We start from the raw sequence: 17,167 nt of genomic DNA, 5'->3' as shown, positions 1-17,167 counted from the left end.
TGTAAACTGATCCCAACACTGCAGCAGATAATGTAGCATTACCAACTTGCAGAAATGCACAGATGTTACATCTTAATGTAGTTTGTTCTTGCCTCTTTCTGTCGTCTGTCTGTCTGTCTGTCTGTCTGTCTGTCTACAATGTATGTTTGCAGGACTTTTTTACAACAACATTTACTTACCTCTCCATTCATGAAACAGTAAAGCAGTGCCACCACAAAACCCTGCAACACAAGAGACATGGTGATTGTTTTCAAAGCATAACACTACAATCATATATACACACTCCACTCAAATCACTACAGTTAGTGTTGATAGTATGTACATGTATAGTCAGCCTCAAACATATGAGAAAAAAGGTATAGCTCTTGGGTGTAAATATCTCAGATAATGTGATTTTGGAAAATCTGTCTCGATTTAGACTGATTTTAAGCTTTAACAAAATTGTTCAGGCCATGACATGTTCCTTAATTTTACACACATTTCCAGTAACAAATAAAACATTTGAAAGTTTTAAAATGTAAGTTTAACTACATCTCTAAATTTTACAGATTAATATTTTTGGTTAATTTTTTAGATGTATCAATTTTTATAAAATGTGTCAGAATTGCCAGCCCAAACTTTTTTAGTCAGTGTGCAGAGCTCAAGATATGATCTTTGTCAAATACAAATGAATCATCATCGCGATGACTCGTCAAACAGAAATATTACCAGCCTTAAGAGGTTTTCCAAATTCTATTGAAACTCTAACATCCCCGGTTAAAGTTTGGTCACGCCCCATCACTCCCTCCCTTTATTTCCTGTCATCTCTCGACTGTCACATCTTAATAAAGCCATACAAATGTACCAAATTAAAGGTAAAGATTATGTTAACAACCAGATTGACTTCCAGGAAATGGCAACACCTAAGTAGAACAGAGTTATTTGTAACACCTGTGCTTTTCCTTCTATGAGTCAAACATCTGCTGTGAACTGTCTTTGAGAGCATTCCACTGCAAGCAGTTTATCGTTGCTAACTTTTTGTGATTTGTCTTAATTTAGTCTTTAAGTCCGTTTTTTGTGGTCTGCTCCCTCTCTATTTTTTATACCTGAAAGGATCCCAGCCCGAGCTCGATGTAGAGTCTGGCTGCCACTCCAGTGTTCTCAGGCAGGAAGGCGAATACTGTGTAGTGCATCCCAAAGAGAGGGATGAGGAACAGGGTGGATTTAGCCAGCCTCCTGAGGTAACAAATCAAGAGGAGTGAGAGAAAGAAGAAGGAAATCACTCCAGGTAATGTAAAGGCACAACCTTTGACTAATCCGTGTTAAAAGCCCTAAAAACACATTTTCTTAATTGGCTTCTTCCTCTGAGCGATGGGTCTTTCATGAACACATAATCTTCTGGCTGTTTAGAGATTTTTGTTTTGTTTTATCTTTGCTCTTTTTAGTCTTACGAAGTGGGTGGGGATCCTTTCAAACAGTCGATGTCACATACTCCCATCCACCAATCATAATGAAGCCACTTTGATTGATTGTCCTAGATTTGTTTGCCAGTGTTGCCTTGCCAATATCAATCAACCCAAATGCTAAAGCAAATTAGCTGAGTGTTTCAGTCTTAGACTCTTGATAAATAATAACTAATAATATTTTTGTTTGCTCTGACTTTAATTGTTGCGTCCTAATGTTTAATGCTAAAGAGAAAATGTGAAAGTTTTCAGGTGCCTTTAGAGTAAGATGATCATCACAACAACAACAAAACTGAATATGTAGTAATAATGGGTTTACACAGTTTGTTGCACAGTCACCTTTATCAGTGTCAGTCTAATCAGTGTTTCAGTTTTAAATGCCAGAATGCATTATTACGCCAAGTTTTATCAAAGGTAGACCGGATTTGACAAATATCAAATCCTCACTACACAAACCACCTTTAAAACAACACCATCATCAGTGGAATAGATCAAAATGTCAAAATACAGAACTCTAATGCATTGTGTTCAAAGTTAGTTCAAATCAGATTTGTGATGATTGAATGTTGGGTAAATATTTTTTTAATTGTGGAGAAATAAGATTATTGCACCACTTCTGCACAATACATCCCACAAAAATTACAAAATCACAACCACCCCTGATTAGTTCTACTGTCTTATTATCTTAATCCTTTTTTTCTCGTGTTTATTCTTTCATGTTGCAAATATGGTAAAACAAGATGGGCAGTTGGCACATGTCTACTGATCTAGTCTCACAGCCAGTTCAAAAAATAATCTATCACAGATCAATCAGTTAATTTAATAGAGATGTCCACAAACTGTCTTGTTATCTGGCAATATATTAAATTAAAAGCTCTCACAAGGAAGTAACAATAGTTATTTTGAATATTTTTAACAACAAAAATAATCTCTCCAATCAGAAATAACATCACCGCTTTGGCTGCTGGTAGATAAAAGACTTTATAAAAAAAAAAACGAAAAAAGAAAAGGAAGAAAGGTTGGATCAGGCTCAGGCATTTAATAGGATTGTGTTAGTCTTTTGACACACCTGAGATCCGTCTGGATCAGATTCATAATTGTAAGACAGAGATGAAGCTTTTGAAAGTGTAAAACATTCATTGAACTAGTGGAGCATTGATGTCGCCCTGCGATGCAGCAGACATCTATTTCTGTTATCCGGTTCTATTTCCATGTGCTGCTGTCATTGTAATTTAATTCAGCTGAGCTGGAATCTGAATCCCAATTTTAAAAGGAAGATGGATTCACTCCAGTAAAGCAGCATTTCTGGGCCCCAGAGTAGACCCTTAAAGGCAGCATTTTCTCTCTTAAACTGTGAGGAAGACTTTAGCATTGTATCAAGGGTTTCATTGATTCATTCTCTTTTCTTTCTCCACACTAAACCCTTCAAAGTTTCTCACTAAGCAGTTTTACAATTTTTTTAACATTTTTGGAAGAACACAATTATTCGGAACATTACTGAATATTTTGTTTGTGAGAACTTGGTTTCAATATTTACATTTATTCTTGCAAGGTGCTGGCTCGCAGGCAGATGCAAGCCAGCGTTTTTTATTAAACCTGAAATAAAAAATTGCATCAGAGGTATGAATGCACAGCTTTTCCAACATATTTTAACTAGACGATTTCATCTTTCCCTTTTGGTCACTTTGTGTTTTTTTGTGATCAAAGGTTTTTTTAATTGTATTCTACAAATTAAAGGGAAATCACAAACAAACCACAGGCAAAACACTGGAAAATAAGAATGTTTCAGAACATACAAAGAGGAAAGACAAGAGAGGGGGGGAAACACAAAAAGAACCTAACATAAAGAGAGACGTCCACAACTTACGAATAATACATGCAGAAAACAGACATTAACAAACATACATAAACAGACACAGAGACAAAAACAAAACAGGGGACCAATCACACAGAAACAGAAGCAAACAGAAGTAAAGACTGTAACACAAATTCACCGCATGGATTTCAAAGACTCCGCAACGCTGAGCCAAGTGTCCAAACTTTTTCCTGGGGCTCCATAAATGCGAGCCATGGATAGTTCCATGTATACAACATCCAAAAAAGAAAGGATCAATGTACGAACAAATAAGTATTGAGGTGGCTTCCAACAGGTTGCAATCATTTCTTAGCAGATGTAAGTCCAGCAAACACAGCACGCTTTTGAGCTCTAGAGATCTGGAAGGCCGACAGGTAATTCAGAACCAACACATAGACAGAAACGGGTACAGTAACACCTATCAAGGCAGTCCTATTGTTCAAGAACTGACCAAAAGGAGAACACTCTCAGAACATGTGAAGTTATATACCTTGAGCTTTTATTGGACAGAAAGTGCATAAAGGGCTGTTAATTGTTTTCATATGGTGCATTTTCAATGGGGTGAGATATGTCCTATGAATGAAGTGGACTGGATTGCAAGATACTTCTGGGATGTTAGACCATACATCATGTCAGTAAAGATCGACACTCAGGTCTGGGCAATCGCGTGCCCAGATCCTCTTAATAGGAAGGGCAGAGCGGCCACATATCACTAAGAACTGATAAATCCTGGATACCATACCAACAGTTTTTATGCTGCGCAGTAAATAACTTCTGACTAGGATGAATGGGCAAAGGCTTCTGCCAGGGAACACCATATGCCTTGAGTGCCAACCTTAACTGAAGGTAAAAGAAGAAGAAAAAAGGAGTGTGGTAGATTGAATGCATTTTGTATGTCAGAGAAGGGTAACAAGCCAACCTTGCTAAAAATGCCTTTTAGACAATGAACTCCCCTTTGTTCTCATTGTGGGGCTGTTATCGGCCTCCCACCAATCAGGAGTGCTGTATTATTAAATAATGGATGAACAGTGTGCCAGTATGTTTCAGCTAATCTCCAAGTTGAGAGATAATGGGGCCAAAGTATGGCTGGGACTTTTTGTTAGAAACACAAAAAGAACGTCACAGAGGGACCAAGGCTCTGTCATAGCACTTTTCAAGGTACGCCAGCAAACACACATATCTAGATTAAACCAGGTAAGGAGGGGTCTTAACACAAAGTCCCAGAAATACTGTTTAAAGTTGGGAACTGAAAGACCACCATCCCTTTTCCTCCTCTGTAGATTAGACATCTTAAGTTGTGGCCGTTTGCCTTTCCAAATAAATTTAGATACAGCTGATGGTAATTTACACTAGTAGCCAGCAGGAGGGGAGAGAGGTAGCATAGAGCTCACAAAATGAATCCTTGTTTAACACGTCTACCATTATGCTAGTCTCAATTTTATGAATCCTGTTTAGTTCACTAATTTTGACATATGAGACTCCACACAACAGGCTAGAAGCTTTGCAAAGATTTTAATATCAGCGTTAAACAGGCTCAGGGGTTGATAGCTAGAGCACTCTGTAGAATCCTTATCTTTTTCAAGAGTAAGAAAATTTTGCAATTTTTAATTGGAAAGTAAATCATGTCAAGAAGGAAAGGGCCCAACTGTTCCCAAAAAGTTGCATGGAATTCAGGGGAAATCCCGTCAAAGCCTGGTGAGTTTCCTTTTTGCATATTCTGTACTGCCACCCTTAATTCTTCCATGTTGACCAGTTTTTCCACGCTAGCTGATTCCTCTGCTGATAGCCGAGGCAAACAAAGCTAATTTAACAAGCTGTCACGGTGGGATTTATCCAAAGTAACAGATCAGATTCATACGTATTGGAACAGAATGTCTGAAAGGATTCCTTTTTTTTGACAAAAATAAAATAATCACTGGATCTTAATCTCATAGCGAGAAGTTGACTAGGTCTAGCGCCCTGAAAGTAATAGCGATGCCTTGTTCTGTGAATAAGAAATTCCAAATTCTGTTTCAGAATGTTGTTTATTTCTTTCTTGACTAATGATTGTTCTAAAGCTATTTCATCATTAAAGTATTTTTGTAACAATAAATCTAGTCTACAGTTAAAAATTGTACTGAAACTGAACTTTCCAGATTATCATAATTACTGTTTTTAAAAAATAAAATTACAAAAAATAAAACAGCATTACGTACAAAATGCTGCCATAACCAATAAGTATCTCATAAAACTCTTAAATCTTATAAAAAAAACAGTATAACATGTTGTAATGTGTAATTTATTAGTTTGCGGCATTATGCAATACCAACCACCACTGTTGTAAACTTCAGACATAATTGGATTGTTGAACATAGAAACTGTTATATATCTTTTTATTTTCATCATTTCTCATCAGGTCAGATAGATGCCAGAGAGAACTGTAAGCAAATTAAAATGGAACGTCACATATGACACATTTTGTTAAGGAGCTCTGAAGTCAAGCCTGCGTTAGCTGATTGGTATCAGCGGCTTCTTTCATTCATTTATTAGCCTATAATCAACAGAATCTTTGAGAGTGACTTTTCTACCAAACCTAGCTGTGTAACCCAACCCGTTCTCACTCCAAACTCGTAAAACACAGACGTTTTGGCAGTGGCTGTCCGTGTGTGATGCGATGAAAAAGGTACCCTTTGGCATGTGTGTAGGACGTAGTGGGGAGAGTTGCATGTAGACGGGGTTTAGCGAGTAGCAACCTGTTCTCAACCCGTAACCATGTTAAAGTTCACTTTCCATGTGTGAGTGACTCTGGAGGAACTCTGAATGTTGTTTAGTTTTTTTTTTTTAAAGAGGGACAGTTTTTACAGTCTTGGTCCAGTTTTGTTAGTAAGTTGTGACTTACATAAAGTGTCTGGTGTCATTATTCCCGGCCATCGCTGAAGATTTAAGCTTTTCAACCAGGATCCGGATCACATTGATGAAGATGCCTACATTGACCTGATAGAAACACATGCACATGTATGCACATTTATCCAAATACCAAAATCCACAGTGAGTGAGAAAAAAAATCCGACTATATTTCGGTAATTCTACAGCTGTGAAAACCTGCCAACAACAGTCAACTGAGTGAAGTAAACTTTGTTTTAAAAAATGACTGTTAATTTTTACCTACTTTTGTGGCATCCTAGCTATAATGACTTACTAGAAATACAAACCTCTAAAATACATGGTTACCACTTACCAATAACAAATAATGTTACATTTCCATACCTTGTGTAAGAGCCAATTAGTCTCCTTAGTATAAATAGGAACCAGTCTTTGGTTCCTCAGGTGCAACCCGGAAGCACATACAGTTTTTGACCACACGGAGACACCACACACCACACACACACACACACACACACACACACACACACACACACACACACACACACACACACACACACACACACAGAAACACCACACAAACAATACATAAAAGCAGTAATTTGTCTGGACTATTAAATTATGTCTCATGAAAATGAATAGAACCAACGGTGTTAACTGCAAATATGACTTGAACTTTCATTGATCAAAAATTTAAAAAGTGCGTAAATGATTCTACCCGTGGAAAGGCACCTCAGGGGTTTAAAGATTGGGCTTAGCCTCTACACCTTGTTTAAGAATCAAGTACGCTCTCTACACTTTATTCAGAGAGACAGAATTATGTTCAACATACAGGATTCTACCTCTGTGCCCGACCGAAAAAAGGAATAATAGCCGGAGAAATGTGAGAGTAACTTGTAAATGTGTCACGCCAAACAATTAAGTAAAGCCTTTAAAAATATTTGGATGTTGTGGACATTCCACTCTTCTTCAAAACTCTTATCATTTAAAACTGCATGACAATGAGAATGGAGAGTTCGACAGATGTAGCAACTGTGACTGAGAGGAGCGGAGCTTAGCTGACAATGATTTAGCAGAGGTACAGTTTCACTTACCAGCAGGGTGGCTGTTATTGGTCCTTTGATAATCCACCAAATAGGAACATTGTCTGTGTCATCCCAGCAACTACAATTAGAAATTTAATTCATGAATTCATGTTACACCTACATTTGACATTGCAATAAATACTACTACTACTACTACTACAGTTTAACATGTATTGGTACACATAGCAGGGAATTATGAGAAAATATAGTCATGTGTGAACTCGTACCCTCTGTCATCATAGAAGAATCTGGTCAGCACCCAAAGTATAAGAGCTGTTGATGGGAGCCCTGCAACGTAAAAGCAAAGATTAATTATTAATACATTTTGTATGTGTCAAGTAAAATTCATCTGAACAACTGACATGTATTTGTGATGTGAGGCATATAAAACATTGTGAATTAAATGTATCTGTCTCCCACTTGCATCTTCATGCCAGAAGAAGAAGCAGACACAAGATAAAAGGAGTTGGAGAAGGAGCAAGATGGTACAAACCGGAAAGAAGCTGATGAAACACATCAGAGCCACTCTGAATACTGGGTAAGCACCACATCAAACACACACCCTGGGTTTCTTGTCAGCTTGTAAAACCACAAATCCCAGACAAAAGGGTATATAGGTCCATATTTCCCTTAGCACCAACTGCATATTTTCATGTTTGAATCAGGTTTGAATGTGTTTTGTTGGTTAATATGGTTGAATGGAGAATATGTCATGTATCATCATAACCATTAACGCTTACAAAAAGCAGATTGGAGTACAAAAAGCCCAGCACGACCTGGAGAAAAATTGTTGGTTCAATTGGCTAAAAGATCAAGAAAATCAGCTTCTTTCTCCACAACATATAAACAGCTGTTTCTCACCTTCACTGCCTAACTAAACATGGACAGTAGTCACTCAACTGTATTTTAATGTTGTGGTAACAGGACCGAAATGATACAGGCTGTGCAACGTCAGCACTTGAGAGTACCAGCTTAAACAAGGAAATGGTAAAACCATGGAAATCCGTTGACTGAGGATACGTGATAACACAAAGGGAAAGCACTCAAAACATCGGTAGAGAGCTCAGTGCAGTGCAGCAAAAGATAAGGGAGAAAACAAAGGGAGAGCCAAGGAAACACAGAAACAGCTATTGTGTAAATAAAATGTTGTCAGGTTTGTGGAACTAAAATTACTGTCAGGAAATAGATTCCAACAACCCAAATGTGAATATCTCGTGTAACAACAAGACAAAGACAACAGGAAAACCTTCCAGTATTACTCAATGTGCTGTTATACAAAAACACAAACAACGGGCTCTAGAATGACCAGCTGAATCACTTTCTCCTCTCTGACACAGCAAGTGTCTGACTCAAGTTTGTGCAAGTTAGAACCTATGGTCCGACCATGGCAGTGACATGTCAGTGGCCCAACTATGCTGTGTATGGAAAAAATCCATGGCACTGTCAGTGTTGCTGAAGTAGCAGACAGATTTGTTATTGTGACTTTTTCTCTCATGCCCTTCTGTCAGTTTTGTCGGTTTTCTACAGTATAATATTCTCTCAACTTTTTGGGGGGTTAGGGGTTCAAACCAAAAGAGTCGTTCATGTTTTCAAACAAATCTTCTCCTGTATAAATGTAAATATTATGTGTATGTAGATATCCAACCATCACTTGATTGTTAGTCTGTCATGGGCTTGCACATCCTCAGACTACCTCTTCAGTCATCTTTACTCACCCCATCCAATCAGGATGTACCACCAGAAGTATTTCCTCTGAGAGACAAAGGTCAGGGCCAGCAGGGTCTGTAGATACATGCCCTCCACCAGCAACCAGAAGTAATTGGCCAGGATGCTGAATTGGAAGAATGCAACGGCTGACTTGCATGCTGTCTAAAGAGGGCACAGCAAAGTAAAGTTAGTCATCAATCTTGTCGAGTGAAGGGATTTTGCTGAGAAACCACAGCTGCCATTCATCACTTCTTCTACTTTTTCCACTCACTTTCTTTTTTTCTTTGTACATTCTTAATTGTTAATCACACAGTACATTTGGGAATTTGCTTTATGATGGAAACATTATTGGCTAATAAGCGTGCTCACTGTGGACACAGAGCAGTGGTCCAGGGTCTCATCAGCAAACAGAATGGTGTCTTTAATGAAAACAGCACTGGCTCTCAGGATGAAGGAAGAGAAGAGGTTGATGTGGATGTAGTTTCTGGTGCAGCGGAACTTCCTGAAAGAAGCACCAATTCAGTGGCTTAGAAAGTTTACACCCCCACAAAAGTTATTAAAAAGAGAAAAAAAAAAATTTTTGGAAATGATGTTTAAATTAAAAAAATTGGAAAAATAACCTTTAAGGAACCAATTTCCTTTTAAATGAAAAATGAAAATAAAAAAAAATTTAAATCGGGGGCATATCCACACCCCTATTTTAAAATTTCCCTAGAAGCAGGCAAGTTTTTTTTTTAAAGGCACCACCCTACTCTAGTTTTTTTGAAGATAGGGGAATGGGGGTTATTTTAATTTCCCCAAAGGGCCAAGGGAACTTTATCGGATGCATAGTATCCGGGATCCATAAAATAACGTTTTAAAAATAAGATTCCTCCTCTATGGGTTTTTAAATGGGGTTTGGGATTTTGCCCCATGTTTTTTAAGGAAAAAAATTTTATTATTACATTATAATTACAAAAAAAAAATTGGTGTCCAAAAAGGGTTTTGGATTTACAAAAAAATAAAATTAGTCTAAATCAATTTTCCAAAAGGGTTTTTTTTCCCCCTTTTTTTCCCTTTTGGGGGGTTAAACCTTCTAAGCATGGGGCCAAAAGGGCCCCGGGGGGCCCCGGGGAATTTGGTGGGCCCCCATTAACAAATTATGTTTCGGCCCCGGGGGTTCTAAACTTTTTCACCTTTTTTATGGGTTTTGTAGATCTCCCACCCAACTTGAAAACTAATTTTTGGGAGTTAGGGTTTCCCTTGTTTTTGTTGGGAAAACCCAAAAATGTTGGGGGGTTCACCAGCGTTCCCCGCCCCGGGGAGGGGGGGGGGGGGGTTTTTTTAAAAATTTTTTTAAAAAAGACTCTCTTCAGGCCCCAAAATTTTTTTTCCCCTGTTTTTTTAATAAAAATACTACTAAATTCCAAAAATTTTTGGGGGGGAAAATGATTGAACAAAATTTTAAAATATTTGGAAAATTTTTCCTTAATTATTGTTTAAAAAGCTTTTTAAATCACTAATATGTAAAATCTCTACCACTCTAAACACTCCAGTTTAGGATCTTACCTAAATGTTGTGTGAGTGAGCATCCAGGTTGTTATCCCTTTTTGTTGCCCTTATTGTTTGTGTGTATCTGGGACTGTGTGTGCTGCTTTGGTCTTACCTGAAGGCTGTGAACACCACTATGGCTGTAATGAGGGAGATTAGCGAGGTGGCGTAGCCCACAGTGTAAACCTTTCTGAATGTAGAGAGGTAACTCGTCTGCAAAGAGTGAAACAGACTGGGATTTAATTATGATGCTGTCAATTGTATGAATTGGAAATGACTCAATGAATGGAATGTCACACGTCTGAAAGTGTGGATCTGACATTAGTGGAAAATTTACTCAAGGACAGTACTTAGGTACAATTCTGGAGTACTTACACTTTATTTGGGTAATTCCATTTTCTCCTACTTTATACTTTTACTCCACTGCACTTCAGAAGGAAATATTGAACTTGATAATTTAGTTGTTAGTTACTTTGCAAATTCAGATTAATAATACAGTACAGCATTAAAAAAAGATGTAATTTGTTTTACAGTTTTGTATGAAACAAAGTTACCTCACCTATACATGAGTTTCTGAAACAAAAATATCACAAATGCATGTTGTCTTTGCACTAAACATAAGAGAGAATGGAGAGTCCACTGCTGTGGACAAATGCAGCCACTTTCCTGAAACCGCTTGTCACACAAGTCCACAGCGGTCCACAGCGTGCATGTCTGAACCTGTCTGAACCTGGCTCCAGCGCATCCACTGGAGGTTGTTGACTATATCATTGATATAGTGACATGTTTCTCGTAGCTCTCCGTTACAAAAATAGCAGCTTTATTCACAACTTGCTAGTGCAAAATTATTTTTAATAAATTTAATTTGAGTTTCCCTTGTCTTGTGTCTGTCTGTGTGTGTGTCTGTTGTGTTTGTGTTTGACTGTTTCAAAATTAAAAATAAATATAAATTAAACAATATAATATAAATAAATAAAATTAAAACAAAAAACAATTTGATCACAAAAAAGCTTTAACTCTAGTTTTTACTATGCATTTTTTTGTATTAATCAGTCAATTCTTATTGTTGGTTAGCGGTTAAACGATTAATCATAAAAATCTCCAGCAGAAACAGGAATAAGTTTAACTGATTGACATAATTATAACAACATTTGTGTATACCTCAGATTCAGGCCCACTGTCGTCACTGAAAGCACAGGCCTCATTGTAGGGTGGATACATTTCTGACCAGCCATCCACCGTGCAGTTCCTGTAAACATACCCTGATGTGGGAGCAGACAGCAGGGACACAAGATGGGCTACAAACTGGTTTCAAGCAATTCAACCGCTGCAAATATGTTCACAATATATCATACAATCTATTCAGGAGCTCCAAAATGTTGTTATTCTTCACCTTCTGTCGCTTCATTTTGTCTGAACTTTAGCGTGCAGTTTAAATTAATTGTGCTGTGAAATGCTGCAGAGAATGGTATAAAATGCAAGTGACCAGTGGTGGAAAATAACTAAGTACATTCACACTAGTACTGTACCTATGTACAATTTTGAGAAACTTTTACTTTACTTGAGTATACTTTTATGCTACTTTTAGTCCACTATAATTACAAACATAAGATTAAATTGAGAAACATGGCAGTAAACACATGTTTTACAATTTGCAAAATAAATCAAAGCTGCTGTCACTGACATTGTTCAACGCAGCTAGGAAAGATCATCCTTAAAAGAACTGATATTATTGCTTCAAACTGCATTGTTTTCAAGTTTGTGATCGTAAGGAATGGTATTGTAAAATAAAAATAAAACATTTCATATTTTAAATGGTGTACTGTAAGCTACATTCCTATGGGAAATTGTCATTCCTGCCAACATTAGAACGGCTACACATTTCCTCTCTTGGCCCATTTCCCTCCATTAGTGCTTTCAGTCAGAAATGATTTGATTCTTTCATGTTCAAGCCTACAGACATGTTAGTTCTGATTAATGTCCATTTGAAAACAGCAGGTGTCGGGAGAAGGTTGTCAGCTGGATTGCTCCCTGCACTGCTGTGTTTGTGGGATTGTACATCTAAATGTGTGTGCCACAGATTTGTGTGTGCATGCAGAAATTAAATGGACTATTTCAACAAAGACACAGAAATGCATGGCAGCGGGTTTTTTTTCTCTATTACCTTTGAGCTAAGCAAACATGAACTAAAGCTGCTAACTGCACCTCTCTAAGCAAAGACTCTGCTTGAGTGATATGCAATTCAGATTACAATGAGTCATGATTTCGATTAAGGTAAGAAAGCAAAGAAAATTATTCCTTAATGATATAAACATTACTTTGGGATGCAAATGATTAATATTTTTTTTAAATGTACTCCTTACATAACACATAATTATAGCCAATCATTATTAGTAGGTTATGTTTTTGGTTTGTTTGTCAGCAGGATTGCAGAAAAACTACTGACCTGAAAGAACCCATTTTGAGGGGGAGGATACACAAATTATTTTTCACTTTCTTTTACATTGCAAGATAGAGCATGACCTTGGCAAAGGTCTGCGAGTGACCTTCTAGTTTTAACTGTAACTGTTTCAAAAAGGATATTACTTAGAAATATAAAACCTTAAACTTCAAAATCTGCTCTTCTGATTTTAAGATTTGACGTAATTGCTTCTGACAGAAACCTTCCTACAAACACTTCTTGTCAACAAGCACACATGAATAATTCAAACTGTGTGCTCCTTCATCACTGCGACTTCAGTCTGCATTAGAGCTGTAGATGATATATATTTAGTAGTGGAGCTACTTCCCCTTCACCTTCGATATTTTGACGACCATATTGATATACATTACTGGAATTGAGTTATATTGTTGTTAAGTTTTGGATTAACATGGACACCAACCTTGATTGCTAGAGAAATGCTGGAAGACATCGGAGCATGACACATTGACCACTTGCCCAACTTCAGTTTTCAGCCAGCAGCCGATCTCATCCCACTCTGTGTTACATTCTGCACAATACAGACAGAGGGAGGAGCAGGGTCAGTCAAATATTACAAAAATAATAATGATGAACTTTAGTTATGCTGCAAAGTTAAAAAGTAAACAAGGATGAAAAAACATTTCAGGGCTGCAATGAGACTTATGTATTGTATGTGTACAGTATGTATTTACTGCTATGCACAATGTCTCGTGTTTGGCTTTATTCATAAACAATTGTTGAAAAAGTTTGTTTTCTGTCAGTCCCGTGTCATCACATTACTTTCAGTTGAGCTGTTCTGTCTGCTGGACTGCAGCAGTCACACACATTTCTTCATGAAAACAAGAGCCATCATCTAATTTTCTTTTTGGTTTGAGACCGAGACAAGACCAAGACCAAGACCAGACCAAACAACTTAAACATACAGTAAATACACAACTAGTTAATTCTCATAGCTACTATTCACTAAATCACTTTGGGTAGGGGTGAAGGGATTTCTAAAGAGATGTGGCTGGCGGATTGATAACCTTAGGTAGCTAGCTTCACTAGAATCACACTTAGCTTACCGTTCTATTATGCTTCCTCACTAAGTGCAGATAAAAACTTGAGGTGGTCCCAGCTGGGTTGGTTGGCCTTTTCACGGTAGAATCCACATACTTCTGTGCATTCTTTTAGATGTTGTTTTGTAAATAAACTCTTGAAAAAATATAATAAATAAAATGTATTAAATGAAATGTATAATTATAAAATGATGATTTGGCTGACGTCTCAGACAGTCAACTTCTTCTCCTGTAACCTACATTCACATTGGGAGTGTGTGCTAATGGGGTGGGGAACGGAGGTAACAGGGACACATTTCAAGCTAGAACTAAATCAAGTTATTGGTTGCACTTTAAGAAGGAACTTTTAAATCCTCTTTATCTGAGACCGAGACCAGACAGTGTAAAAATGTGGTTGATTCCGTGACAAGACCAAGACCCTCGAAAAGGGGTACTACAACACTGCACAGCTGCTGTTGCATGGCTGTAGACTCTTAGTCTTGTTTGAAATGTTTTCTGCAAGTGTGTGTTTTGCACACCAGGACAACCCCTGGATGCTGTAAATGGAACATTATTTCCTGCTTATAATAAGGAGCAGACAGTTTATACATTTAGATAAGCGGCTTAAAAAGACAATTTCTTTTCTTACAGTATGCCACCATTATTTTGTCCATGTAAATGTAACCAAATCTCACTAAGTAAAAGAAGATTCAGTACTATGTATGCATCACTCCAATGCTTTAGCATCTTATAGCGTTCCTGACTGACTCTCTATGAGTTTAAAATGTCCTGCAAAATAATGATGAATTTCTCACAGCATCACAGACTCCCTGCTGTTACATTTATTGAGAGAAGACTTGAAACATTGACCCTTAATTTGCAGAAATCCACCCACACCAACTACAGAGACTACAGCACATAAAGGTGACCTGATTACCTATTACATACTTCTCAAGTAACCAAAAAAGGATATTTTTATTAAATCTGCAAAGCCTAATAAATATATATCAGCTGACAGATCTTAGCCACAGTCCTTGCCTCGCTTAGGTTTTTCCATCTACTGTCCTAAAGTGCCATTTTCTAGATAAACCTGGCATTGCTTACCAGTACTGTTTATAATGGACTAATTTGCATATCAATGAGGACATGGTCTCAATAGGCAGGTTGAGGGGTTGTTTAAGACTGAACAAATGAATGGACGAAGTTACTCTCCACTCTAATGAACGTGGTGTGTGGTGCTGCAAATATCTGCAGCCATCATCCACAGCGGTTAAATGTCAACAGTAGTGACAATTGTTGTTTTTTTTAAAGAAGTTTTTTCATTTATCCCCAAGGCTGACGTGAGACCAAAGTAAATGTCAAATACATTTTCAGTCGGAAATCTCTTGTAAAAACCATTAGATCCTCAGGATCTAAATGTTTCAAGAAACATAAAAGTGATTCAGGGGCCGGGAGGGATTTCTGACTAAAACATGAACCATTAAGATTCTCTCTTCTCTCAGCCGGACGTCGGGGAACCACACATTGTGCTTAGTCTCGCATTTATTTTATCGCTACATTTAACATTTTCTTGATTATAGTGAAACAAAAGGAAGGTTTAATGTTATAAATGCACAGTTAGAGACAGAAATTAACCAATAATGTCACTTGCAGTCATATTTAAACCCCTTTTGACATACATTGTATTGAGATGCTGTGACTCATCTACTGGAAGGTAGTTTGCCATCAAAATGTATAGCAAAACTAGAGTTTGCAACCAAACTAGCAGGTTATTAACCAAAGACATTGTAACATCAATGGAGCTACACTGAGAACATGTAAGAATTGGTGGTGGTTCTAGGACATAAGAATTAACATTAAAAGGTTATTTGAGCTATCCGTTTTACTTCTGACATTAATCTGTGACAAAGCAGTGAATTACAAGCAGCAATCTGTCTGGATGAAACATCCTTTTTCATTTTCCTTAAGTCATTTGTACATATCTAATCTATCTGCATAATCCATTGTTCTCTCCTTCTTTTGTGTCTTGCAAAAAGCAACCACTTGCATGCAACCAGCTGGTCTCATGAAAATGATGTCACCTCCAACGTAACAAAGCAATAGTGTGCAATTATCCACGGAGGACCCAGGAGTTTTCTGACTCACGTCAGGTCTCCTTTGTTGCTGTCAGGCTGAGTAGACTGATATTCCTGAAGTAGAAAGGAACCATGAATGGGGATGGCAGTGTCGTCCATAGGATGGGTTGGGACCGAGGTCACTGGTTTCAATCCGTTGGGCCAAAAGTTGGAGTGGATTGGTGGCTGGAAGATGCCTTCACCAGGCATCGTCCCCGACGCCAGGCGCTGGTTCAGTGCAGCCCACTCCTTGACTCTTCATGTATAGTGCTGTAAGGTCTGAGGCATGTGTTTGTATTTCAGCCTTGTGTGATACTAAAAAAAGTGACACAAGTGCAGTACAGTATTTCCCATGGGACTAATAAACAAATACTTTGAAGGCATAGTCATTTTCGAGCTTTTCATCTGGTCTTTGATGAGGTAGCCATGATTGCCCCATCACATTGGGCGCTTAATTTTAGATTTGGAGAGGGAAACACCTTAAGCAATCGATTGGCTGGTTACCGTTTATCTAATACGAAACCAAAGGCCTTTTCAGAGTAACAGCTTCCAAAAGATTTCAGTTCATGCAAGATTAACTTCATGGCGCTTCTTAGAACCAAACAGAGCTAAGTTGACCGATTTATTATGAGCACCGTGTTAAAAAAAATTATGCACGAAGCACTGTAATCAGTAAGTGAAGTGTAGCTCCATTAAAAAAGGTCTGATGTTAAGGTGGCATAGGAAGTGGGACAAAGCGCAACACACACCAGCCCCGTTACGTAAAGCAGTGTTGCGTAAAGTAGGTATTGTACTTTCTCTAATTTGGTGCTGGATGACAGCAAAATGTTGATTTAGCATTTAGAAGACGAAAATACTGTATGTGATATTGCTTTTAAAATTTGCTTGTGGGTCTGTTGATTAGCCATCAACACTTTGGTCCAGACTAAAACAACGATTGGATGGATTTTGTACTGTGTTCAAACCAAAAGTTATATCTAGGTTGTTTACTGCAAGCTGTTTGTTTTGTTGGATTTGCTGATTAGATTGCTTGCAAGTGTGAATGAAAGTTTTACTGACTGTCAAGTGGGTGAA

General features: G+C 37.7%; 2 protein-coding genes across 2 annotated transcripts in view; both read right to left on the bottom strand.

Moving 5' to 3' along the window:
- The window catches only part of LOC116698526 (chemokine XC receptor 1), a 153,799-nt gene that overhangs the window by 80,368 nt on the left and 56,264 nt on the right, over positions 1 to 17,167 (bottom strand). The gene's annotated exons all lie outside the window — the stretch shown is intronic.
- LOC116698520 (vasoactive intestinal polypeptide receptor 1) overlaps positions 1 to 17,167 on the bottom strand; it is a 29,238-nt gene that overhangs the window by 3,691 nt on the left and 8,380 nt on the right. The window contains exons 3-12 of the mRNA XM_032530471.1: positions 13,364 to 13,471; positions 11,643 to 11,743; positions 10,597 to 10,694; positions 9,321 to 9,453; positions 8,960 to 9,113; positions 7,472 to 7,532; positions 7,254 to 7,323; positions 6,176 to 6,270; positions 1,086 to 1,215; positions 180 to 221 (exon numbers count right to left, since the gene is read on the bottom strand). Of these exons, the coding sequence (XP_032386362.1) occupies positions 180 to 221; positions 1,086 to 1,215; positions 6,176 to 6,270; positions 7,254 to 7,323; positions 7,472 to 7,532; positions 8,960 to 9,113; positions 9,321 to 9,453; positions 10,597 to 10,694; positions 11,643 to 11,743; positions 13,364 to 13,471 (992 nt within the window). The remainder of the gene's footprint in view (positions 1 to 179; positions 222 to 1,085; positions 1,216 to 6,175; positions 6,271 to 7,253; positions 7,324 to 7,471; positions 7,533 to 8,959; positions 9,114 to 9,320; positions 9,454 to 10,596; positions 10,695 to 11,642; positions 11,744 to 13,363; positions 13,472 to 17,167) is intronic.

This window comes from Etheostoma spectabile, chromosome 12 (assembly GCF_008692095.1).
Source record: "Etheostoma spectabile isolate EspeVRDwgs_2016 chromosome 12, UIUC_Espe_1.0, whole genome shotgun sequence".
Classification (NCBI taxonomy): domain Eukaryota; kingdom Metazoa; phylum Chordata; class Actinopteri; order Perciformes; family Percidae; genus Etheostoma; species Etheostoma spectabile.
Note: the sequence above shows the minus strand (reverse complement) of the source record. Positions and strands in the feature narration are given on the sequence as shown.